Source organism: Liolophura sinensis, chromosome 8 (genome assembly GCF_032854445.1).
Source record: "Liolophura sinensis isolate JHLJ2023 chromosome 8, CUHK_Ljap_v2, whole genome shotgun sequence".
Classification (NCBI taxonomy): domain Eukaryota; kingdom Metazoa; phylum Mollusca; class Polyplacophora; order Chitonida; family Chitonidae; genus Liolophura; species Liolophura sinensis.
In genome coordinates, this window is record NC_088302.1 from 48,236,134 (window position 1) to 48,248,391 (window position 12,258).

General features: G+C 37.9%; 1 protein-coding gene across 1 annotated transcript; it reads left to right on the forward strand.

Moving 5' to 3' along the window:
* Positions 1–938: 938 nt before the first annotated feature.
* On the forward strand, positions 939–7,371 carry LOC135472954 (lysM and putative peptidoglycan-binding domain-containing protein 3-like). Its single transcript, XM_064752699.1, has 2 exons — positions 939–1,401; positions 4,207–7,371. Exons 1-2 carry the CDS (start codon positions 1,042–1,044, stop codon positions 4,774–4,776), a joined length of 930 nt encoding a protein of 309 aa, XP_064608769.1. The 5' UTR covers positions 939–1,041; the 3' UTR covers positions 4,777–7,371.
* Positions 7,372–12,258: the final 4,887 nt, after the last annotated feature.

Genomic DNA, 12,258 nt, shown 5'->3' on the forward strand with positions numbered 1-12,258 from the left:
AAATGTTTGACAATTATCTAATATTCTGTGACTTACAGCATTTAGAACCATTCACTTTCAACAAAAGGTTTGATACATCTTCTAACAGTAAATAACGTCCTCTAAGTCCTGAGAACGACGTTAAACCCCAAGCACTCACTCACTCTAAGTCCTGAAGGGGGATATTCACATTTAACGTTAAGAAAACCCTACAAGAATCACACACGAAATTTGGACCCAAAACAAAGCTTGATTACCATTCCCGGCGAGTCGCCCGAATCTAGCGTTGATTTCGACTTAATCGTCTCTTGTTTACTCCATGGATCCCAGAATTTCATCACTATGGGTCTGATATACCTATGGAAAAACCACAACAAGAAAGGGACGACAATACACGGAACGCAAACCATTTTCCAACCGTTGCGTCTGTCAGTGTGACGATGGGGAATCTTGAATATAACTAGGAACAAGTGACCTTGACCCTAGATTTTCAGACAGGGGAAACACTTTGCTTTGTTTGTAAGCAACCTTATGAGTTTATCGTAACATGTAGACCGCATTATATTTTAAGGATGTAAATAACGCAATGATCATAAGCAATCAAGTTTGTGTGACCGACTGGTCAAGTTCTGAAACACCAAGGCCATCAAGAGATTTTAGCTACAAGATGTTACATCTTGCACGAGAGGATGACAGGTGACGGATTCTCAGCCGCTGTAAAGAAAAATGTGATAGGCCTGACAAGTCGATAAATTGTGTAAATAAAAAATTCTTTATATTTATTGACCATCGTGTTTTCAGTTTCCATTGCATATTGGATGGAGAGAAACAGCAAAGAAATGTTTTATTGCTTTTGATATTATCACAAGAAAAATACGTACTTATATAATGTAAACAAGTACTGCTCCCCACGAATTGTAAAATGCCATGTACTTCCGGTGTGTGCTGTAGCCTAAGACATCGTACGTCAGGTTGTAAAATCCAGTAAAGAGTTTCCAGGTGTGAGAAAAGTCTCATTTAAGTGGTAATGTGGGGATAAAGGAAACTTTTTGGCACTACGGGATGAGTGGGGGATACATCCGCGCGAAAGAGAAGGCAAAAGTCGAATATGACGGGTCTTCGGACGAGAAGGATACGGAAAGATCGTCGACGACAGAGGTGACGAGACGTGGCCGAACTGCCGGCTTCAGTAGCGGGCAAACTCAGAACTGCCGAGCTGCCAGAGTCTACGTCTTTGGTCAGCATGACATCTACGAGGACGACGACAAGGACATAGAAATGTCTGAGATTCGCTCTCGAAAATCCACTCGAAACAGCAGCTACGATAGTGGAAATTCTGCTGAGACTGAGAACATATTTTTTGAGAGACAGATCGTTGAAGAAGACACTTTGCTGAGTATAGCACTACAGTACGGTTGTCCGGTGGGTTTTGCTAATGTGCACTTGCAAATTTTTTAGGTCTTCTCCAATCACGAGAGCAGTTTCTGCATTGTAATTTTCTCAGTCCTTCATACTTTGGGGACATAAACTATGTCATATCTTCGCTCAAAATACCTCTACACTTTCGCTTATACTACACGATAGAGCTCTACAACATCCTGTTTGATATTCTTGGAGTAGTGCCAACCCACACCTTAAACACTCATCGTGTGTCTCCTGTAAAAGTAGAGACCTGCACAAATGTGCGCGCAACAATTTCGGGGACCTCACCTTTATTCCTAAGCAGCCTGCTCGTCTCAAAAATCATTGGCCCATGTTAAAATGAAATCTGTAATGCCCGCAGCGTCCTGTATGTAGACAATGACTAGTGACTTTCGTAGCATTTGGCGCCGAACTTAAAGTTTTGCAGAACTGAATCAGTGACTTTTGACCACACAGGTGGAACATTTTTGTGATTAATAGTTCTCATCTGTGTCGTTGAAATACTGCAGCAGTTGAAGCAAAATGAAGCCATCACCAGGGACAGATAGGTTTCATTTTAACATTGGGGGATGATCTTCAAGGCTGGCAACCTCATTATGATTGATGGTAAGGCCACCAAAATTGTAGCGCTCATATTTGTGTTAGCATGTCCTTTCGCAGGCAACCCCAGAAAAATGCCTGATATGGGAGTTGGCAGAAATCTGGCACTACAGTAGATGAAAATCAAACAGAATGTTGTATAGCTGTACCCGGTAGTATTAGCAAATGCGTAGCAGTTCATTGTGCGTAGTGCTAATCATATCGTGCAGGCTCTATGTTAGCTCTGGCAGGCTGTCAGTTGCGGATTGGAGTAACTCTCATTTTAAGCAGTGCAGCTGTTGGAGATAGAGTGTGAAAGTGCCGCAGATGTGCTGGATGTATGGTCAGGAACATTTAACGCTGTTTACAGGCATATTGAAACTTATCTAGCATAAATCCACATCAAAAGGGTGGTCTCTGTAATTAACTAACGTCTTGTGAAACTTACCAAACCAAAAAGAGTCCATGGCAATCACATCTGTTCATGAAAACTAATCACACTGTCCGAGGATTTACCACAGCAGGTAGTGAGCCCACCTCCATCGTGCTGTTTTAACGAGACTGACCTTCATTAGCCTGAATGCAAGCATGTATATGGCTGAGTTCAGAGATTATCCCCCTTGAACGACATTTTGAGTGGTGACATTGATCACTTACGAAGACGACTGAGACGACCAGATCAAAATGGCGACCGCATTTGTGTAGTCCCTGACAATATCCTTTTTTGTGAAAACTCTTGTCTTTTTTTCTTTAGGCCAACTTAAGAACAGGTGAAGACGGCCACTCATAACCTCATTCAAGGGAGATAATCTCTGGACTCTCCCCCATACATGTATATGCATTTACGTTTGACAGAGACTGACAATAGGTTGTGACCTCAAGGTCAGTCTCGCGCAAGCAGCATGATAGCGACCAGCTCACCAACCGCTTGTGTACACTCGGAAAATGCGATTGTTTTTCAGGAAGATGTGTGATTGCTATGGACCCTGTGCAACAAGTTACAAAACAGGTTATTTAGGTAGAGAGACCTCAGATGACGCTGAAGTTTTAATGCACATGTGAACATCGCTAAATGTTCCTGGCGATATAAATACAAGAATAATGTCAAGAATTGAAAAACTTATTAGACTGCTCTACTGGAAATATTGTATATCAATCAGTGACGTTGCAATGATAACCTGTCATTGATAAATACACAATTTTTCCAGTAGACCACTCTTATTATTTTTCTCTTTAAGTGCTAACCTGAATGTTTAATAAACTTTATTGTTACATAATGTCAAGAATAGCTTATGTCTGACAGGAATTTCTCATCTGCTCAGGTGAGAATGAATGAATAAATGAATGCTTGAGGTTAAATGTCGTACGGAACAATTTTTCAGTCGTATGACGAGGAGGCGTTATTAGGTGTGTGTAAATATTATATACTGTGTCTTCTTGTGGCAGGGCAAGTCCATGCCACCAAAGTGCTGCCCCCACTGAAGTATCATGGGGAAGACACCAGACACTACACCCATCCCAGTCACATTATTCTGACACCAGGACAATCAGTCCTGTTTCCTTGCTCCAACGTCTTAAGTGCTGTGCACCAAATGAGGTAGCAGTGGGTACCATTTTTAAAGTCTTTGGAATGACCCGCCCTGATCTTGATAGCCTGTAATGTGACATAATGCTCTGTGATCCATGTGGTGTTGACCAGTGATACTGGAGTTTCGAATCTTGTTCTGGCTGATATGATTGCTGCTTTACGTTTGATCAGTTTTCAGGTTTAGTGTTGAGGTGCAGTGATATCGCCAAATGTCTACCAAGTTTCCTCTACCAATAAGCTGTGTGTATTGTCAAAGTGGCTCCTTTAGTTTAAATACACTTATTTTATTGTATTATCCATTTTAAATTTATTACTAAAAATTCCACCCCCCCCCCCCCCCCCCCCCCCAAAAAAAATTTAACAGGGGCCCTTGCTGGCTCAGATGGTTAGTGTACTACTTAACTACAACTGTAAGGCCCTAGAGGTAACATGTTCAAATCCACGTGTAACTATGGCTGCTTTGGCTGCAACTGTTGGAAGGTTTGTCAGGTAGCTTGGCAAAGATTGGTGGTTTACTCTGCTTTTTCCATCCATAAGCCTGGTCCTCCTCATATACACTGTAACTAAAAACAAAATTATGGCATTAAACATTTGTGAATTTAATGAATCAGCAAAACTTAACCTTTTTTATTCTTCAGGTGTCTGAATTAAAACGTATTAACAAACTGATGCAAGATCAGGACTTTTTCGCTCTGAAGTCAATTAAAGTGCCGATAAAGAGATATGGCCTGCTGACAGAAATGTTAGAAGAACAGAAGAAAACCACATCTGCTGCTGCGAGTGCAAATTACCTTCCAAAAAGTCGAGCTAATGGTACTGCTGGAGGAGACCGGACAGATTACGTTGCTAATGACATTAATGAAGACAGTGATAATTGTCTCAGTGACCCTGAAATGCAGCATCTATTGATTCGTACTCTGAGTATACGAGACAACATCAACAGCCAGTCAAAAGAAGCGGAGGAATTCTTGAATAGTATGGATAGAGATTTACAAAATATACGCAAGTCAACAAACAGCTACAAGCCTTCCCTTCAAGCCGTGACTTTTACATTGACGGACAAGCGCATTCAGCCCTTGCAAAAAAAATCTGTAGACTGCACGCCGAGTTGGCGTCAAATTATATTGGCCGTGGTTGTGGTTGCGGTGGTGGTTCCTTTAATTTTTATAGTTGTCTATTGTTATAAAGGAACATGTCAGTGGAGCTGATCTATATCTTGTTTACACCTTATGTCATTTTACTCTACTTTGCCAGCGAAATTTATAATTACCTGATCAGTTGGATAACAGCTATTTACAGGAGTTGAGGTTTAAAGTACAATAAGAAAGGTCATTTGAGATTGCACGCATTTGAGTGCATTTGAGAGCAAGAAAAACAGAATCTTACCTACCGTTTTAACATGGCTGTAAGGTGTTATCTTACGCTTTAGACTAATTTAGCCTAAAAAAATGTAACTGATTTCACTTAATTTCTATTTTCGTACGTATACTGTACACCAGGTTATGGTTTTACAGAGTGAATTGCTGTGACAATGTCATCTTTTTTCTCAGTCACACAACGGAAGGGACATTACTAGCATTATCATACTGAATTAATTTTAACCCACATTTAAAAGTGTATGGATACGGGTAACTTTTTAAACCTGAAATACTTTTCAAATGTTAATATAGTTCTGCAATTTTAACACCACCAGTAGTGCACGTGAACAGAATTTCAACCCCTGGCATACAAAAATTATAAATTTGAAATCAGTATGGATAATGTGATGGGTTTCAATTCTATTAGTGCCAGGTAAAGGTAGATATCAGGCCATCTTCAAACGTCTATTTTCTTTATTTTATGGTGTCGGAAAAAGTGTTCTGCATATAATTGCTGATATTGTGATGAAATCTGTTTTGTTTTGTACGGAGATCAGCCATTCAGTGCACCTTACCTCCAACATACACATAAAAATGTATACAATTATTCTGACTCTTCCTTTGATGTACATATAGGTTGATAAAGAAATTTAATAATGAAAAAGAAGATCAGATCTTGCAGACTTTTAGCCCAGTCAGTTTAATGAGGAAATTTAACATGGTAGTATTCAGTGATCAGAATCAAGTAAAAACATTTTTGTACAAGAGATTCTTAAGAATTGTTTATTCCAGTATTTTTGCTGACCTAAACTAATTTGTTCTCGGGATTTCTTCTCACTTTCCATTTAATGTTAGTTTTGATTCAAGCACTGGTCCAGGTGTATTGTACAGTGACCAGGTGAAACTAGTCATTACTTTTTACACTCGGCTGAAAGTCAGATACATTGGTCATTTGCTTTGTTCTCACCTTGCAGGATTGATTAAACTGCGAGTGATTGAATCTTCTGTAAGTCGTCAGTTCATAGTTTGATTAAGACTTTCATTTATACATGCACCATGATTAAGTTTCATAACGGAGTGTGAGTCTAAATTAATCAGTGGTGAATGAAGCAATATCTTAATGCCTGCATATTTTTTATATTATTAGTCATGATAGCCTATAAATAATTACACATTACACACTCAGAAAAGCTTTAGTGTTGGCACCAACAGTATCATTTTACAAGTGCTCCTGAAAGAATACTTTTACAGGTCTAACCTCCGGTGAAATACAGTAAACCTTGTCTTTATAGTGACAAACTTCGCGTACATTTGGTCTTAGAAGTTTATTTCATGTATACAAATATGTGAATAATGTTTTGGTAGGCATTTTACTAGTACCATTCTGAGTACCTGTATCTTAGTTTTAATAATGTCATCCTCTGACAAAATAAAAACGTGTCCATTTCTAGTCTAATACTCCGAATAATATTTTGTTGTAAGCACATAAAGCAGGCTATAAAATTTTTCCCATATGATAAAGATAAATTCCATTTTAGCAAATCTTTGATTAAGTATAATTATATGTAAAACCACAATTATTGAGTTTAATATTTTGTTGAATACTAGTGGTATTTGAACACCTTGTGTTCATTTCTGGTGACAAATGTGAAGAGAAAGGTATTACCCAGTTTAAGGTCATATGTTTCTGGTAAATCGTGTATATATATATCCAAAAAAAATGGTACATACAATCAGGATTTCACAAATTAAACTTCATTTGTTAGATTACCTGAGCTCTAAACTTCACAAAATGTATTATACTGGTTAGTTGCTTATAGAATGTGCCCAAGCATGAAGAATGAGAGCATTTGTATCTAGTGGCTGTTTAAATCTGAAGCTTCTGCGCTGATATTCGTGCATCTGTAATTTGAACGGTTTCATCTAGGCTGTATATTAGATGCCATCTGCTTTAATACTGTGATATGGCAGTACTGATGCTTCAGGGGAATGTATCACTAAGATTACATAACATGTCCGTTTGCAATTGTGAAGGTGTACCATAATGCCTGTACAAAGAAATTTTGCACTCTCGTTGGACTTAAAAGTGTTTTGGTGACCCTCATTATTTATATGATATTTTTCATTCTGGCAACATGATCGTTACGAATTAGCAAATTTTAAAAACATTCTTGTTAGAATTGAGAGAAATATCCATATTCATATTATTAAGTGTGATATGTATTTTAGTTTTTCATTTTATTTGCTCTCATGCTGAATGCTGTAACTTGACATAATTTAAAAATAGTTTAAGTTTAAATAGAGAGTTTCATGGTAAATGGAGTAAAAAGGTGGACAGATTAGAATAACCCAAGAATACTTGTAGAATGCTGGGGTAAAATTCACACAGGTACACAGTTATACATTTTGCTTATGATCTAGACAAAACATTTGCTTATGCTCCAGACAAAACATTTTCTTATGCTCTAGACAAAACTTTTGCTTATGCTCTAGACAAAACATTTGCTCATGCTCTAGACCAAACATTTGCTTATGCTCTTGACAAAACATTTGCTTGTGCTCTAGACAAAACATTTGCTTATGCTCTACACAGAACATTTGCTTATGCTCTACACAGAACATTTGCTTATGCTCTACACAGAACATTTGCTTATGCTCTAGACAAAACATTTGCTTATGCTCTAGACAAAACATTTGCTTATGCTCTACACAGAACATTTGCTTATGCTCTAGACAAAACATTTGCTTATGCCCCACACAGAACATTTGCTTATGCTCTAGACAAAACATTTTCTTATGCTCTAGACAAAACTTTTGCTTATGCTCTAGACAAAACATTTACTCATGCTCTAGACAATACATTTGCTTATGCTCTAGACAAAACATTTGCTTGTGCTCTAGACAAAACATTTGCTTATGCTCTACACAGAACATTTGCTTATGCTCTAGACAAAACATTTGCTTATGCTCTACACAGAACATTTGCTTATGCTCTAGACAAAACATTTTCTTATGCTCTAGACAAAACTTTTGCTTATGCTCTAGACAAAACATTTACTCATGCTCTAGACAATACATTTGCTTATGCTCTAGACAATACATTTTCTTATGAATATAATACAATAAAAATGTGGTCATATCTGTAATATGACTACGGGTGATGTTTGTAGACTGATGGACGTATAAAACCAAACAGTTTTAGCCAGGTATTGTTAAACTGACATTAATTTTGCCAGTCATAGCTGTCATTTGTTACACTCTTTTGTTTTGACATCAGATGTGTTCAAAGTCACAGTGTGTGACACATATGAGGGTTAAATCTTGTTTAGGAGATAATTTAGAACTTTGAGATACCTGAACAGGAGAAAAGGTGTATGTTGTTTCAAAATTTCTTTAACATACATACAGACCTGACAACTACCTGGTGTGTGAAGATATGTTTATTTGATCTTTGTTTTAGACCAGTGTGAAGATGTATTTGTTTGATCTTTGTTTTAGACCAGTGTGAAGAGGTGTTTATTTGATCTTTGTTTTAGACCAGTGTGAAGAGGTGTTAGATTTGGTGCTACGTGTAAATATTCACATCTACAAATTACCTCAAGACACACCTGTTCCTAAACATGTCTTGTTTTCCTTTTAGAGTTTGGCATTAGGATATTCAGCCAGGTAGCATGCATGTCCACAACATGTATTAACCTGATGTTTCATATGTAAACACTAAATAGGTCTTTCATTTGGTTCTGTATTCCATCCTTCTTACAGGATGTGTAGTTTTTGTCCCGTTGATTATTGAATTTCATACGGCATATGTGAAGATTATCTTGAGGGCAATATAGGACATACTTAACTTGAATATTTGTCACTTAGCAACCATCACCAAGGCAGCTATCGTACCCACTTAAGTAGTTCAGTCACAAGATTATCCTGTTTTTTGGAATTTCTTTTCATCTTGTGGAAGACTATGCTGGTATGTGCAAGGTTTGAAGGACATTGAATCAAGCTACTTTGGTCAGAAAATGGTCATTAGTGTTAACAATATTTTGCTGGATTGCAATATATATATCTGTTCAACCCTCTTTCAGACCTTCTTATGGAAAACTTTCTGTAGTAATTTTTAAGTTTTTTGTTTCTTAAATCCCATTATCTCATTGGACAGCACAACTTAATAAAGACTTTTAAGACCAAAATTTATGCGCAATATAAAGATGGGCCTGTGAGATGAATAAGATAAATGAGATAGCCACATTAGCTTTTTTCACCCAAGTGTGTGTTGTTAAAACAGTAAAATGTTTTGTTCCGTGTATCAAGATTTGTACAAATTCAGTATGAGTTGTGCGAATGATCGTTCACCAGGAAACTGCTCTGTATAACATTTGACTTACTGTGTATCTATGTACTTAACTACATGTCAGGCTGTGATAACGGTTCTTGATTCTGTTTCTGTTTGATGTTATATGGGGGAAAAAAAAAATCAATGCATCAGAAAAAAACATTTAAAACATGATTACAAACATTGTACATGTATAAATGATGAGATACTGTACATATCATATTATCATACCTTAATCATGAATCATAAAATTTTTGATTAAGTATCATTGTGTTTTTTGTGTTTTTTGATCAGTTGCAGGGCCTCTGTCACTGAGGTGGTTAGCATGTCAGCGCAGTGCAATAACCCTGGAGCCTCTCACCAATGTGGTCACTGTGAGTTCAAAGTCCAGATCGTGCTGGATTCCTCTCTGGCCGTATGTGCAAAAAGTCTCCCAGTGGCCTGCGGATAGTCGTGGGTTCCCCCAGCATCCCAATGCTCTGCCACATTTCCACCCACCATTATGAAATATTTTGGAGTATGGTGTTAAACTCCACTCAAATAAATAAATAACCAACCACACGTCAATCAAAATGAGCTGGACAACTGCAACTATCAGTCAACATACTGCATCACCCAAAGAGAAATCTTCCAGTTTCATCTGGACAATTTTGAATAGAAATGTGTTTTCTGACTTTTTTAGTCGCTATTGGTATATTGATTGATCAGGACCTCTTTTTAGGCTTGAAATTAAGCAGTGAAAACTGGTCACTGGTCCATTCAAAATCAAACCGCTGCTTCCCTCTGCCACGGTACGAGATAAGTGAAATTGGTTAGGAAATTGTCAGTTTCAACCATTATTTAAGCTGCTTGATCTGTTGGTGTCTCCTTGTATCAAGCCAGTGCAAACATACTCGTAGTGCTGGCTCAGTGAAATGCTCTGCTGAAGATACCACACTATACAATGGTGTCTTCAGCAACCTGCAGATGATCGTGTGTTTCCCACGGGCTCTGCACGGTTTCCTCCCAACATAATGCTGGCTGCCGTCATATGTGTGAAATATTCTTGAGTACGGCGTAAAACACCCAATAAATAAATACAACGAAGTGGCTGTAACAATCAATTCCAGGTTATATCCTCATCTATGCCAAATCAATCACTGGGCAAACTTCCATAGCCTTGAAGCATCAGATTTGTTGTGGTACAAGATGTGCACAATTTCATAAGACTTTTAAGATGATGGTTGGTCAGGCGTTTAGCTCCTGGTCGTCCTTTCACGCTTACTGTAAAAAGTGGTGCAAGAAAGGTTATCTGCAGTTCAGGATAGACAATAGTAAAACCTGGGATATAGTATAATGATAATAAATTGTGTCTCCTTGTAGCTTCTTCATTGTTGTTTTTTTTTTATTTTACTATTTTTTGTTTTGGCAGTTTACATTAAAGTAAATGAACTTTATACTTTTACCATTTACCTAGTTTGCAGGGATTAGCTTCACAGCTGATCAGTGTCACAGAGGTTAGGAAAAGCAAATTCTTCCTGCCATCAAAGATCATTAATGCTGTGTGTACTGTTGTCAGTTTGTGGATGAACAATTAAACATTAACATTTAATATATATTTCATTGCAATTATAATTCACACGGTACGGGAAATTATCTGCACATTGGACGACGTGGCTTGAGTGACGTTAGGTTAATTTGCTGTTTTATTAGTCCAGTATTGCTCTGGCCAAATTTTGTTCCTCCATGGATGGCCCTAAACCTTCTCCGCCTGTCTCTGGGTGTGTAAGGATAAAATTCAAGTAATATCCACAGCCGCAGGCACTGGGTATATAAAACAAATTTGTGGCTATATCCACAGCCGCTGGGTATATAAGGCAAAAAGTTCTGATTATATCCGCAGCCGCCTGGCAAGTAAGGTAAAAAACTCTCATTATATCCAGAGCTGCTGGGTATATAAGGCAAAAAGTTCTGATTATATCCACAGCTGCTGGGTATATAAGGCAAAAAGTTCTGATTTATATCCACAGCCGCTGGGTACATAAGGCAAAAAGTTCTGATTATATCCACAGCTGCTGGGTATACAAGGCAAAAAGTTCTGATTATATCCACAGCTGCTGGGTATATAAGGCAAAAAGTTCTGATTTATATCCACAGCCGCTGGGTATATAAGGCAAAAAGTTCTGATTTATATCCACAGCTGCTGGGTATATAAGGCAAAAAGTTCTGATTATATCCACAGCTGCTGGGTACATAAGGCAAAAAGTTCTGATTATATCCACAGCCACTGGGTATATAAGGCAAAAAGTTCTGATTATATCCATAGCCGCTGGGTATATAAGGCAAAAAGTTCTGATTATATCCACAGCTGCTGGGTATATAAGGCAAAATGTTCTGATTATATCCACAGCTGCTGGGTATATAAGGCAAAAAGTTCTGATTATATCCACAGCCACTGGGTATATAAGGCAAAAAGTTCTGATTATATCCACAGCTGCTGGGTATATAAGGCAAAAAGTTCTGATTATATCCACAGCTGCTGGGTATATAAGGCAAAAAGTTCTGATTATATCCACAGCTGCTGGGTATATAAGGCAAAAAGTTCTGATTATATCCACAGCCGCTGGGTATATAAGGCAAAAAGTTCTGATTATATCCACAGCTGCTGGGTATATAAGGCAAAAAGTTCTGATTATATCCACAGCCGCTGGGTATATAAGGCAAAAAGTTCTGATTTATATCCACAGCCACTGGGTATATAAGGCAAAAAGTTCTGATTATATCCACAGCTGCCTGGCAAGTAAGGAAAAAACTCTCATTATATCCACAGCTGCTGGGTGTATAAGGCAAAAAGTTCTGACTATATCCACAGCTGCTGGGTATATAAGGGGAAAAAGTTCTGATTATATCTACAGCTGCTGGGTATATAAGGCAAAAAGTTCTGACTATATCCACAGCCACTGGGTATATAAGGCAAAAAGTTCTAATTATATCCACAGCTGCTGGGTATATAAGGGAAAAAG

What these genes read in the sequence shown, in the direction of transcription:
- LOC135472954 (XM_064752699.1), top strand. Translation starts at nt 1,042, where the DNA reads ATGAGTGGGGGATACATCCGCGCGAAAGAGAAGGCAAAAGTCGAATAT. An exon ending in CACTACAGTACGGTTGTCCG is followed by an intron (nt 1,402 to 4,206) that starts GTGGGTTTTGCT and finishes TTTATTCTTCAG; the next exon opens with GTGTCTGAATTAAAACGTAT.